The 13,872-nt window shown below is 49.5% G+C and overlaps 7 protein-coding genes across 7 annotated transcripts; 3 read left to right on the top strand and 4 right to left on the bottom strand.

Annotated features, from left to right (window-relative positions):
* Positions 1 to 209: 209 nt before the first annotated feature.
* Positions 210 to 1,931, top strand: Malapachy_0434 (aspartate kinase; the record flags this gene model as incomplete). Its single annotated transcript, XM_018134954.1, has 1 exon — positions 210 to 1,931. One exon carries the CDS (start codon positions 210 to 212, stop codon positions 1,929 to 1,931), a length of 1,722 nt encoding a protein of 573 aa, XP_017990501.1.
* Positions 1,932 to 1,973: 42 nt separating this feature from the next.
* Positions 1,974 to 2,960, bottom strand: Malapachy_0421 (nad -binding protein; the record flags this gene model as incomplete). Its single annotated transcript, XM_018134941.1, has 1 exon — positions 1,974 to 2,960. One exon carries the CDS (start codon positions 2,958 to 2,960, stop codon positions 1,974 to 1,976), a length of 987 nt encoding a protein of 328 aa, XP_017990520.1.
* Positions 2,961 to 3,137: 177 nt separating this feature from the next.
* On the bottom strand, positions 3,138 to 4,133 carry Malapachy_0450 (glycoside hydrolase family 43 protein; the record flags this gene model as incomplete). The annotated part of the gene is made up of 1 exon (XM_018134969.1): positions 3,138 to 4,133. The coding sequence occupies one exon, from the start codon at positions 4,131 to 4,133 to the stop codon at positions 3,138 to 3,140; it is 996 nt and encodes a 331-aa protein (XP_017990488.1).
* Positions 4,134 to 4,435: 302 nt separating this feature from the next.
* Positions 4,436 to 5,482, bottom strand: Malapachy_0423 (thi4-domain-containing protein; the record flags this gene model as incomplete). Its single annotated transcript, XM_018134943.1, has 1 exon — positions 4,436 to 5,482. The coding sequence occupies one exon, from the start codon at positions 5,480 to 5,482 to the stop codon at positions 4,436 to 4,438; it is 1,047 nt and encodes a 348-aa protein (XP_017990470.1).
* A 506-nt stretch (positions 5,483 to 5,988) lies between these two features.
* Positions 5,989 to 7,011, top strand: Malapachy_0433 (thiamine biosynthesis protein; the record flags this gene model as incomplete). The annotated part of the gene is made up of 1 exon (XM_018134953.1): positions 5,989 to 7,011. One exon carries the CDS (start codon positions 5,989 to 5,991, stop codon positions 7,009 to 7,011), a length of 1,023 nt encoding a protein of 340 aa, XP_017990505.1.
* Positions 7,012 to 9,255: 2,244 nt separating this feature from the next.
* Malapachy_0452 (mfs monocarboxylate transporter) lies at positions 9,256 to 10,233 on the bottom strand (the record flags this gene model as incomplete). Its single annotated transcript, XM_018134971.1, has 3 exons — positions 9,256 to 9,281; positions 9,597 to 9,918; positions 9,946 to 10,233. The coding sequence occupies 3 exons, from the start codon at positions 10,231 to 10,233 to the stop codon at positions 9,256 to 9,258; spliced, it is 636 nt and encodes a 211-aa protein (XP_017990606.1).
* Positions 10,234 to 12,921: 2,688 nt separating this feature from the next.
* Malapachy_0463 (flavonol synthase) lies at positions 12,922 to 13,521 on the top strand (the record flags this gene model as incomplete). The annotated part of the gene is made up of 1 exon (XM_018134982.1): positions 12,922 to 13,521. One exon carries the CDS (start codon positions 12,922 to 12,924, stop codon positions 13,519 to 13,521), a length of 600 nt encoding a protein of 199 aa, XP_017990458.1.
* Positions 13,522 to 13,872: the final 351 nt, after the last annotated feature.

The raw sequence follows: 13,872 nt of genomic DNA, 5'->3' as shown, positions 1-13,872 counted from the left end.
ACGAACGAACAAGCACGAACAGCGGTCGGGCCCCAAGCGAGAAAAAAAACCAACACGCGCCAGGTCACGTGGAGACTCTGTGGCCTCGCGCGGTGGGTGGGCGTGGGCAGCGAGCGAAGCCGTAGCGGCGACGCCTGATTTGCGTGGGGCTGGCTGGCTGGCTGGCTGGAAGTCTCCACCTTCGAGCTTTTCACAGACCCCTGACCAGCATGACTCAGCCTGTATCGCCTGCGAGCGATGCACCATGGATCGTGCAGAAATATGGCGGTACGAGTGTGGGAAAATTCATCGCGACCATTGTCGACACGATTGCCCCGTTCTATCTGCTGAACAACCGCCTCGTCATTGTATGCTCAGCTCGTTCAGGCAAAACCAAGGCGCTGGGAACGACGAATCTGCTCCTGCAGGCAAGTCGTGAAGCCGTGTCGCGCTCCTCGCCTCAGTCCAGTGCGGCACCGACACCTCTTTCATCGTCGTTCCATGGCAGCACGTCTGGCTCTTTGTCAAGCTCGCAACTGACGGCGCGTTTGGAGACCAAGGCTGCCTTCCATGATACCGTGGACAAACTGCTGGAAGACCACTTAGAAGCGGCTCGTATTGCCGTGCCCAACAACCCCGACATGCTGGAGCAGCTTGAAAAGGAAATTACGGATGAATGTGATGGATTGCGCGAGTTCTTGCAGGCTGCGCAAATTATCCACGAAGTCTCCTCCCGTTCGCGCGACATGATCATGGGTCTTGGCGAGCGTTTGGCTTGCCGACTGGTATCCACGGCCTTGAAGGCACGCGGTATCGAGTCGACTCTTGTGACACTCGAAACTATTGTAGATGAGCTGGACGACGAGGTGGTGCGTCCACCTCAAAACTCGTATGAATCTACCAGCTACCTGGGTCAGCCGTTCTACGATGCCCTCTCCGAGGCGCTGGCCGCCCGTATTAAAAATTGCAAGGGTGTGCCTGTCGTCACAGGCTACTTTGGCAATGTCCCTGGCTCGCTGTTGAGCCAGGTTGGTCGTGGCTATTCGGATTTATGTGCGGCTCTTTGCGCGGTGGGTCTGCAGGCCACAGAGTTGCAAATTTGGAAGGAGGTCGACGGCGTGTTCACAGCTGATCCCCGCAAAGTCCCCACGGCACGTCTTGTGCCTGCTATTACCCCAGAAGAGGCAGCGGAGCTGACTTACTACGGTAGCGAGGTCATTCATCCATTCACGATGGAGCAGGCCATCAAGAAATCTGTACCTATCCGCATCAAAAATGTTGAAAACCCCACCGGGGCTGGCACAGTTATTTTCCCTGACCACACGACGCAGTCGAAGGAAGACGATATTATTCGCGATCCGTTTATGGATGGCCACGTGAATCAGCCGGAGCCGCCTAAGTCCGGCATGGCTACGCCCGTGGGCAACAACCCCAAGGACAGCCGGAAGATGCCCACAGCCGTGACCATTAAGGACAATATTATTGTACTCAACGTGCACAGTAACCGCAAGACCATCAGTCACAGCTTCTTTGCCCGTATTTTCGGCACGTTGAATCGGTATGGTGTCGTTGTGGACTTGATCTCCACTTCAGAGGTGCATGTATCCATGGCCATGACTGCGGAAATTAGCGCACGCACATTAGAGCGTTTGAGTGCTGACCTGGAGCATGTCGGTACTGTGAGTGTTCTTCGCGATATGGTCATTCTCAGCCTGGTCGGAAAGGAAATGCGTCACATGGTGGGTGTGGCCGGCCGCATGTTCAGTACTCTGGCTGAAGGCAACGTGAATATCGAAATGATCAGTCAAGGCGCAAATGAGATCAACATCTCGTGTGTGATTCATGAGGGCTCGGCTCTGAAGGCATTGAATCTCATTCATTATTCGATCCTGGAGCTTTCCCCTAAGCCCGCCAACATGGAGGGTGGCACATTCGGCAGGTCTTTTTTTTAAGGTAGAGAGCTCACGATTTTTTTTATATCTAGCCGCTATAATCTACTCGTCGTCCTTGCTGGGCCATAGACGCAACAGTAACTTGCCCGTCGTAGCGCGGCTTGTCAACTCGCGCTGAGCCGCTTGCACGCCCTCCGCACTGAGCAGGTACTCACGCCAGATATTCGTCTGGATCTGGCCTTTGCTCATAAAGTCCCAAAGAATGCTAGCGTAGTGCTCCATCTCCTCCTGCGTGGTAAGATAGGAGAAAACACCTGGGCGAAGTACTTTGAGATTCTTGTCCGTCAACCGACGCAGCAGCAAAGGCTCCGGCATACCACTCGATTGGCCGAACGACACAATAGTACCCAGACGAGCGACAAGGTCAAAGTTCATGTCGAACGTCGTCTTGCCGACCGAATCGTACACTACCTGGACACCATTACCGTCGGTAAGCTCCTTTACACGCGCCACAATGTCATCTTCGTACATGAAGACGTGCTCAGCGCCATTTGCCTTGGCCAACTTGGCCTTCTCTGCCGTGGATGTAGTACCAATCACATGCGCACCAAGCGCCTTGCAGATCTGTGCGAGAACCAGACCCACACCGCCCGACACAGCATGCACCAGCACCCAATCGCCCGATTTCACTTCATACGAAGCATGCGTCAGCGTCACAGCGGTTAGGCCCTGCAGAAGAATGGCGGTCGCCGAGCGCAAATCGACTTCCTCTGGCAACTTCACGACACGGTAGCGGTCGGCCACCACGCGCTCTGCAAAAGACGAAGAAGTCATAGCAATCACTATGTCACCTTTCTTCAAGTCCTTCACATTTTCACCGACCTCGCCTATTTCACCACCGCATTCTTGGCCCAGCGTGAAGGGGAATTGCACTGGGTACAAACCCGAGCGGAAATACGTGTCGATGTAGTTCACCCCTGCAATCGATGGCTTGATTACGACTTGGTCAGGACCAGGTTTCGGTGCAGGCACTGTATCGAACTGGATTACGTCCAGGTCACCTGCTTTATGGATGCGAATGGCTTTCATGGTGGCTCTATGGGAAGCCGGTCGGTCATTTTGACTGGCCGCGTTGGCTACCGTGTGGAGAACCCCACATTCCGGCCTCGTCTTGTCATGAATCCGCCCCGAGTACGAACGTAAGAAAAAACAAATTAGAGGGGTACAGTTTTACGTGTATACCTAAGGGTGTATGGATGAAGCAAGTTAAAGGTCCTTCAGCTTGTTGATGGCTTTGCCCAGGAAGCCGCCCGGACGGTCGCCCTTCGATTCGCCAGTAGCACAGCAGCAGCAGTCCGCCGACGGGTGGAAGTCAGTGGCATTCAGGCACATGACGCGCGCCTTGCGGTTGTCCCAGCCGTCGTCCACGTTGGACGTGCAGTGGAAGACACAAAGAACGCGGCCGTCCTGCGTCGGCACGAACGAAGCGTGACCAGGGCCATAAGGACCACCCTTGCTGCGGTCGCTCATAAGCAGCGGGGACGAGCGCTTTTTCCACGACTGCGGGTCCAGTGGGTTGTCACCCACCAGCTGAAGCAGGCCCAGCTTGTAGTCGCAAGTCCAGCTACCATGCGCACTGTACACGATACCCGTGACGTCGGAGAACTGCACAAACGTCGGACCCTCGTTGATACCGCGCTTACCACCGTCAGGGCGCTCCCACTTCTCCGTAGGCTTCGAAATCGTGACAAGCGTATCCGGAATCGCTTGCTCGGGCGACGCAAGCTGGACCAAGAACAGGTCCTGCTCCGTGTCCGAGTTGTCGCCGAGAGGCCAGCCCGAGTAGCAGCAGTACAGCTGCTGCTTGTGCACGAAGACGGTAGCATCAATAGCCCAATGGTCAGGCACACCCTGAAGAGGACCGACAAACTGCCAGCCGTTGGGGTCCATGGGGTCCTGCGATTGGGAGCGCAGAATCAAGGTGCGGTGCGAAGCCGGACCTTCGCCTGGCTTCTCACCACTGAAGTATACATACCACACACCGTTGATGTTGTGCAGCTCGGGGGCCCAGATACCAGGCGCCCAGCCGGAACCCTCAGGACGCCAGATGAGACTCTTCTTGGCGTTATCGAAATCTTCCATGTTATTGGATGCCCAAATCTCAAGGCGGTCGCCAAGGGTGAACATCAAATAATAGACGCCGTTCCATGGGAAGACCCATGGATCAGGCATGTCAACACTAGCAATAGGACGGCACGACATTGTGGAATGGAGTGAAGGTACGGTAAGGCTCGTGCTCCCCGTCTTCCGCGCTCGAGCCAACAGTCATCGGAGCTTTGTCTCTAGCGGGCAAACCGCACTTGAAAAAAAATATGATTGGACCCACCCGGAATAGACCCTGTCTCGTTGCTTAGCTATACACCCGCCCCTGCTTTGGACAGGTCCCACTTTCACACATGGAGCAATAGTCTTATTCGCATTCTACGCTACGTAAGACACGAGGCAGTTTTCTTGTATCGCACATGCCCTCATACACTTAGATAATTTTATATTCACATTTCATTTTAGGTGGAGCGTTTGCCGATAACCTCACCCTCAACAATCTCAAGCTTGTCGTAGGCCTTGATGGCCTCATAGGCAGCCTTCTGACCACTGGCCAGCATACCGCCGAACGAGGCACCCATGCGGGGATGACCATCCAACTCGCTGAGCTCCATACCACCCACAACCACACCTGGGAAGATCTCACGCGTGTTGTTCACAATCAGGCCCTCGGACTGATTCATATCCATGGGGTGCATGTCGCCGAGGTTGAGCAGACCAGCACCAGCCAGACGCTTCACCGTGAAAGCACCAAACGGACCGTCATGACCGGCAAAAGAGCACAAGACAGGAGCTGTGATTGTCTGCGGGTCCATGCAGCTTTGAAGACCGTGGGCCATGGTCACCAGAGTGTAGTTGGTGACCACACCGTTCACGCGCTGCGTACCCTCATTGTCCTTCTTGATGATCAAGTCCTCACAGCACGTGGCATTGAAGAGTTTCACGTTCGGCATCATCAGCAGCTTCGAGAGAATGGTCGACGTGAACATGGCGGCGTGCTTGACAACCACATAAGCGCCCTCGTCATCAAACGGCACACCAAGCTCCTCCAGCAAAGTGTGTGCAGGCTTGCGGATGACCATGGCCGACATGAGCTGGCCACCGAGCCAAGCACCACCACCCGGAGCCACACCAGCCTCCAAGACAGTGATGCGAAGGTCAGGACGGTTCTTGGCAAGCGTGTAGGCACACGTAAGACCAGCGCTGCCTGCGCCGATAACGACCACATCGGAGACAGCGGCGTCCATCATGTCCTTGTAGTAGCGAGCCGTCATGGCACGGCTAGTGTGAGACTCCTTGATGTCGGCAAAAACATAGTTGCCCTCGTAGTCCTCCACGGGCTCCTTACCGGCAACGATAGGGACATGCTGCTTGTATGGAGCTACATTGGCGCCCTTCAGGGCAGTTTGTCCGTTCTGCTGCGCAGCGATATGCTGCTTCAACGAGTCAGTAGGCCACAGCGAAGCGCTTGTGGAATGAGTAGCGTTTGCAAGAGTACCAGGCGCCATTGTCAGTATAGAGGACATTTGACTCATTTTTGCTTATATATACTCTCTCGATTTTCTTGCCACCATCCCGCCCAACATGCTTGGGGTCCCGCCTGCATAGGCCTAAGTAGAGTCTCACATGGTTTATTGGCTCTTCTTTTATCACTCCATATTACTTGTGCACAGCTACACTTAGTATGACTCCACATTTATGTAATGAAATGTCATAGGTTTCTGTTTTGATAGTTTCAAACGGACCCTGAGTGGGCAGAGAGAGAGGAACGGGGAGTCTCCACTTCACGTGCGTCTCCAGTCAAGCAGGTACCATACAGGCAAAATGGCCAACGACGACACTGTTTATTGACTCATGGAATATCATTGAAGCGTATCTACTGAAATCTGATACGGGATGCATAATTTGCAACCACAATAATCCCCATGAACTTGCGAGGACGGGCGGGAAAGGTCTCGCCACAGGCTTTATAAATGGAGAGAAATATGTGAACGCCCTTTACTCTGAATTCATCATGTCGACAGACAAAGTTACCTTTCTCTTGAACTGGCACGCCACGCCTTACCATGCTCCCATATTCCTGGCCCATCACAAAGGCTTTTTCCAGGAGGAGGGCATCAAGGTCGCCATCCTGGAACCCAATGACCCGTCCGATGTGACTGAAATTATCGGTTCCGGAAAGGTGGATATGGGTGCGAAGGCCATGATCCACACCATTGCTGGATCTGCTCGTGGCTTTCCCATTGAGTCCATCGGCACCCTGATGGACGAGCCTTTTACGGGTGTCGTGTATCTTGAGAGCTCGGGTATCAAGGACTTCCAGAGTCTGCGTGGCAAACGTATTGGTTATGTGGGCGAGTTTGGCAAGATTCAAATCGATGAGCTTGCTGCTCATTTTGGTATGCTGCCATCTGATTACACCGCTGTCCGCGTGGGAATGAATGTCGCTGATGCTATTAAGCGTGGTGACATTGATGCCGGTATCGGCCTTGAGAATGTACAGATGGTAGAGCTTGAAGAGTGGTGCAAAGAAACGGGCCGCTCACCCAGCGAAGTCAAGATGCTTCGCATCGATGAGCTTGCCGAGTTGGGCTGCTGCTGCTTCTGCTCAATTTTGTACATTGCCAATAAGCCTTTCCTCGAAGCACACCCTGACAAGGTCCGTGCCTTTATGCGCGCTGTGAAGCGTGCCACGGATTATTTGTGCTCGCACCCAGTCGAAGCCTGGAACGAGTACAAGCTGTACAAGAAAACCATGAACACACCTTTGAACGAAAAGATCTTTGAGCGTTCCTTTGTGTACATGAGCCGTGACTGTGCCAATGTACCTCGCGATTGGACTAAAGTGACCAATTATTGCAAGCGCCTTGGCATCGTAGACCACGACTTCAAGCCGAACATGTCGAACTCGTACTTGTCATGGAACCTCTTGCCTGACGTGGAAGACCCTGCTGCTAAACAAATCACGGTCGCACAGTATCAGCAAAATATCACCAAGAATGGAGGTGTACTGACCGGCAAAGTGTCGGTCGTATAATCGTCTTGGATATGGTCGAGAAAGTGGTCGGTAATCCCGTGTAGCTGCTGGTCTCTTCACACGTCCGATGTCTTCATTCTTATGCTGCAAATATACGAAGTGGTAGTCAGATTAGACAATATGAAACTTTGATTTCCACATCAGTATTTAGGCGAAGTTTGGTATAGTCGGTATTTTTTTCTGTTCCAATAACTCTTTCCTACTGGCTTGAGACGGCAGCGTAGTATCGAGCGATTTCACGTCTTGAGTGCCAAAATTTTATTACCTAAGACATGCATTTCCCCACATATACGCCTTATCAATGTCCAGAGGGGCCTCTTGCGACACTTTCATGAGCACATCACGGTCCTATCTGTACAAACATGAGAGATCTGATGTACTGCATGTGTTTCGCATGGATTCACTCATGAAGAAAAATGTCAAGGATGATTGGGAGAAGATACCGGCTCTAGCATCGTCGCGTGAGATGCACTTGCATTTGCGTCTTTTGCGTGCTTTCCAGAGCTTGCGACATCAAGTCATGGCAGGGTCGAGTCAGCAACATGCCCCTCCCTCTTATCATGATACAGCGCATCCTATGCCTAGAGAGTCTTCTTCCAGACCTACAGCTGACGCTGATTTGGCATGGTCTTCCTTCCTGCATCGAGCTCTCTACCGTTTTGAAGAATACATGCATCATGTGTTGGCATCTATCGGAGATATTCATCTCTATCATACACACTTCCGAAGCTTATGCTTTTGGCCTCGTTCCCAAGCTATGCTACAAGAAAAAAAACCGCATGTTCTGCAAGTGCCTGTGTCGCATCTCCCTCCTTTGGATGTGGCTTTGATATGGCGTACGTACTGTATTTCTCTAACCGCAGACACATACCGTTTAAATCCTTCTCGACTCTATGAAGATACATACCGGCAACCTAACCGCATTGCTCTCGCTCTATTTGATTTCCCTTTGCAACAGCTAGTGCATGCCCTTGGTGATAACGGTGATATCGAATACCCGGCCATGGCACAAGAAACTTGGGAAAGATGTACCGGTCTCCCATTTAACCCATTCACACCCCATTTTATTGCGTCGGATGGACGAGAAAGCGTGTGGGCCCCATGCCCCCAATGTCACCAGCCATGCCCCATTGCATGCAATGATATGGTATACCCCTTATGGAAAACCGCTTGTGAAAGCTGCAGTTTCTCCTTTGGCCGAGACGAGTTGATTGGTGCACGTTTTCTGCGTGATCTTCGCCTATGGTGCGCAGGCGGCACCGATGCAGAAGGGTACAGAATGCGCGGTGGTATTTTTTCCATGCATGATAGCACGTTCTTTTTAAAAGATCCCTTCTCTCCCATTCTTCAACGCTGTTTTGTCAACGCCCGTGAGCACCCTTCGGGATCTGAGGATATATATGGAACATTGATTCATGGGACAAACACCCCCGATTTATTAGCGGAACAATCGAAATACAGCTTGGAGAAAATCATCGAATTGATATGGGCATGGGTTGAACAAACGGATACCTATCGTCAGGTAGACTGGCGTCGAAGTGACTATTGGCAACGTGCAAGCCATTTATTTTATTATTACCATGACAGTCACCCACTTAGTGATGCAAGTTTCAATTTGGTCGATGCTACACTCAGGCAATTTCGATTCATTGAAGAGGTAGACACCCTTGGCTGGCTAGCTCGCCCTGATCCGACCGACCTGGAGAATGCGGAGAAGCGGTATCGTGCCTGGCTAGCTCTTATGCGTACACGACCGGACAAAATTTGCCCAACTCTGGATATTGATCTTGCATGGCATACGCATATGCTGTATGTCCAATATTACTGGGACTGCTACAAGTGGACTACTCTTTTCATTGATCATTACGACAAAGTGGAAGAACAAGTTATGGAGGAAGCCATGAAGAATACAGAACGCATATGGGAATATATTTATGATCAACCATATATGCATCGATCACAACACAAGGTCTGGGAGAATATACACCCGTTTTGGATTGCATCGAAGCGGTCTAACAAAAATTTTCGGGTAAAAAAGGGTATACCCATCTCACGCAGTCCATCTGTTGTCCGTACCGAATCACAGGCTAGAGTCATAAATATCCAGCCTTTTACTATCACCGGAAGCATACCCGGCCGACCAGGTCATTGTTTAAATGGGCCAGGAGGGAAAATGGGTTTAGGTGCATGCCTCGCTGTGGACTTGTTCCCACGGATGTCAGAGTACGGCATCTTCAGCGAGTATTATCGAGCACGTCGCTCTGCCAACCCTGCTGTGGCTAGTCAAACGCTAACCATGTATAGGATTCAACTTGGGGAGCCTAATAGCTCCACATCCTCGTGACCCAGACATCCTAACGTTGAAAGCATATCAAACATGCTTCGTCTAAGATCGACTTAAATTTTTGCGAGTCGCAGACCATGTCTGGAAACTCGGGACCCAATCAAGAAGAGAGTGCCAACAATAAAGACAACGCAACCAAACGTCTGTGCGGCTTCGAAGGAGCCGTTTTTATTCTGGACAAGCTTGCCTGCAATTGGGCTGCCGCTTAAAGCGGGCAAGCTTAAAATGGTGAAAGCCATACCCATCCGAATGCCCAGCTTGGAGAGATCATCCGTAAGGCTGGACAATGCCGACGGGACAAGTCCCATAACACCAGACGAGAAGAAGCCATACACAATCGTGAACGCCCATTCACCTTGCAGCTTATCTACTGCCATCCATGTTCCCATGACAATACCCGAAAGCAAAGCCGCCGGGATAAGGGTATTGACAGGCCCAAGGTATCGGTCGGCAATAATTGCGGGAATAATCCGACCAGGGTATCCAATCGCATTCATAACCAGTAAAAGCTCAAAAGAAGTATCGCTGGACGTATGAAGAATATTGCGAGCAAATGATCGATTCTTCTTGTCAGTGAGGCATCAACGTACGTAGAAATAGACAACAAAGTTTCCCCAGATACAGAAGAAGGCACCTGCGACATACAATGTATACACAGGATCTAGGAATGCCTTCCATTCCACGAATGGTCCGCCCTTTCGGGGAGGCACTCGCGGTCGGAGTAGGAGAAGAATTATAATGGCATTAAACAGCATAACAAATCCCATCACGCGAATCATCCAGCCAAAACCCGTGGTATTTAGCAGTCGCTCGGCAATAGCAGGAAAAATCATACCACCAGTTGATGTACCTGTTGTCACAATAGCTAATGCAAACATTCGCTTTGTAGTGAAATAGGATGCTGCTGTCGAGAGCACCGGAGTGAATAAGCAACCACAGCCTAAACCTAAGCAGAGGCCTTGAGCCAGCATAAATTGCCAGTATTTGTCGGCTGCAGACATTGTAAATACACCGATCAATTGCAAGGCAAGACCAGTGCTAACAACCACATGTATATAGCCAGCATCAGCAAGGCGACCTGAAATTGTTCCCGCAAAGAAAAGCAAGAATACGTTGATGGAACCGATCCATGAAATATTTGACTCTGTTTGCTGTAGCCACTCTACGTATAGAGGCTGGAAGATACCAAATGAAAGCATCAAACCCCACGTATTGCAGAGCGCCAAATGGCCGGCAAGAACTTGGCTCCATGCTTTGAGGCCACCGTTGGGAGGCGGGTCCGACAACATCCAGTCTTCCGCCTCTTTGGTTCTGATTGATTCCACATCAATATCTCCTTCTAGAGCGGGCTGTTCACTATTATCGCTCGGTATGGCACTTGTGGCCATACTGGCAGAGAGATCCATGCGATGATACTAGTATCAGGCATCTTGAGGACCTCTTACCCCCAAGCGAATTTATCTTCGAATTTTTGACAATTGGCCAATGAATGTCCTGTGACTATGAATTTAATGCATGAACTAAGAAAATGGTCATAGGATTTGGTTCCTTGAGATCGGGGTCTGACGGCTTACCAAGCGAAATATGAGATTTTGGCGTATGATTATGTGTCTTCAGGATCAAAAATCTTATAAATCGATCCAATACCCGAGCTTAGAATATAGGACTTCGATTATTTCATGCAAGTAAATGACATAGCTGTTGCTGGCAATGAGACTAAATGAATGAAAGAGACGTAATGCGGTGAAGTGTAGATTTTGTCATCACTATAAGGCTTGACAGGATAGCATTTTTTCCAAGACATAAGGTCTACATCTTTTTCAATGCAAACCTCACTTTCGAGAACCTTGCAGCTAGCACAAACATAGATGAACAGAGGAATGTTACACAACCAAAAATTTGTGTTCCCGTGTAGTCACCATGCCAATTTTGAACAAGTTTTCCTGCAATGGGTGTTCCGCTCAAACCTGCCAAGCCAATGATGGCCATCGTCATTCCAATACGAATACCATTCTTACTGGGATCAGGACTGAGGCTCGGAAGAGCAGCTGGAACCAAGCCCATGCATGCAGCTGAGAAAAACCCATAAAATGCAGCAAAAACCCATGTACCCGACATGTCTGAAACTCCCATCCATGAGCCCATGATAACACCAGTAATAATCGTCATAGGAATGACCGTGTTCACAACACCGAATTTATCGGCAATTATAGCGGGTATAAGTCGACCTAGGATGCCGATTCCGTTCAAAACCAAAAGCAAGTCAAAAGAAGTTTCCTCCGAAATGTGGTAATATGTCTCAGCGTAAGGGCGAATATAATAGTATGCCACAAAATTGGCCCAGAAAGTTAGAAATGCACCGATTGCATACAGCGCGTATGTTGGTTCTTTGAAGGCAGGAAGATCCAAAAGTTGGCCATCCCGTCTTGGAGAAATATGAGGTCTGACTAGGACAAGAATCAAAACAGCATTAAAAACCATTACAAATCCAATGACACGAACAGTCCAACCAAAACCAATATCAGGAAGCAAAGTTCTGGCGATAGCGGGAAAGATCAAGCCACCCGTTGAAGTACCACAAGAAACAATACACAAAGCTAGAATGCGCTTTTTCTTGAAATAGGTTGATACAGTGGCATATACAGACATAAAAGAAAGTCCATTCCCCAATCCTGTACATATTCCTTGTGAAAGGATCAGCTGCCAATACTCTTTACAAGCAGAAGTAGTGAAGACAGCGAGAAGCTGCAGCACCAAACCCATCGTGACAACCTGTCGCGTATAACCCGCATCTGCAGCACGACCAGCAAACATGCCAGCAAGAAACATTAGAAAAACTTGGATAGATCCAACCCAAGAGATGTTTGATGGTGATTTATTGAGTTTTTCGACGTAGTAAGGCTGGAAAATGCCAAAAGAAGTAATATAACCCCATGAATTTATAACAGCCAAGTGCCCTGCTATCACTTGAAGCCAAGCCGTAAGGCCACCATCTGGTATAGTGTACATTCCTGTTTCTTGCACAACATTTTTAAAAGACTCTCCGCTCTTTTCACTCAACGACTCTTGATCCTCTTCAATTTCCATATACTTGACGTACGAAGGTATTACAAAATGACTAGGAACTTCGCGCCAAGACCGACTTTTTATTTTATGCTTATTAAGTCTCGTCATATATCGCATAATCGAGCTCTCTCTTTAGACAATACCAAAAACAGGACCTAGCTATGGAGAAACAAGTGCCTACGTTAAATATACAACGCTATGACTCTGACAGGGTTGCTTTTGTGAAAGAACTTGGAGAGGCTTACAAAGAATTTGGATTCTGTTGTATTACGGGGCACGGCATTTCTACGAGAGATATCAGCAATGCTTATGACGCCTTTCGTCGCTTTTTCGCTCTGCCGCAAGAGGTTAAGCAAAAGTACCACATCCCAGGCTGTGGCGGCGCTCGAGGATATACTCCTTATATGGTAGAGACTGCTAAGGGCTCTGAATATGCGGACCTCAAGGAATTTTGGCACGTTGGACGAGAAATTTCTCGAGATTCCAAATATTGTGACGTGATGCAGCCAAACATTTGGCCTTCAGAGGTACCAGACTTCCAGGAAAAGAGCTATAAACTGTTTGAGGAGCTTGATAAACTGGGAGTGCGGATCTTACGTGCATTAGCACTGCACATTAACCTACCAGAAACTTTCTTTGACAATCTCATTGACTCAGGAAATTCCATTCTACGACCTATCTACTATCCTCCCATCCAGGATGGAAATGCACCCAATGTCCGTGCTGGGGCGCATGAAGATATTAACTTCATCACCTTATTGGTTGGCGCGAGCGCTGAGGGACTTGAGGTGTTGACCAAAGAAGGAGCTTGGCTTCCCATTACCACACACGATGATGCTATTGTCGTTAATATCGGTGATATGCTACAACGGCTTACAAATAATGTGTATCCATCGACAACGCATCGGGTTGTAAACCCGACAAATGAGAACGCATCGAAACCTCGGTACTCTGTTCCTTATTTCTTACACCCCAATCCGGATGTTCTCTTGGATCCATTGCCCTCCTGTATTACCCCTGGCAATCCCAATCATTACCCAGACTCGTTGACATCACATGAATTTCTTCAGCAACGTCTTCGTGAAATCAAGCTCATATAGGATGCTGTATTTCTTGAATTCTAGTGGGAAGGTGATTTAAAAGTGTCTCTCCACTTAAGATGAAAAAATAAATCCTGACATGTAAGGTTAACCTCAATTGTCACAATACCTGTCCATAGAAATGGTAAATATTGCCATTCTTGGGCCAACACTCCGTATATTGGATAATCCAGCACTACATTTTTCAGCAAGCGAGAGCATCTCTAGCAATAAAGCAGGACCAACTCTTGCCCTTTACGTGGAAGATCCAACACAGCGGTTACCTGGAGCGGCTTACACATGGTGGACGCGTCAGTCACTGCCCCTATTAAGAAGGAAACTACATAAGCTCAACATCCCCTTACTGTGTTT

This window comes from Malassezia pachydermatis (assembly GCF_001278385.1).
Source record: "Malassezia pachydermatis strain CBS 1879 chromosome Unknown scaffold8, whole genome shotgun sequence".
Classification (NCBI taxonomy): Eukaryota; Fungi; Basidiomycota; class Malasseziomycetes; order Malasseziales; family Malasseziaceae; genus Malassezia; species Malassezia pachydermatis.
The sequence above is the reverse complement of the archived record's forward strand: the minus strand, read 5'-3'. Positions and strand labels throughout refer to the sequence as shown.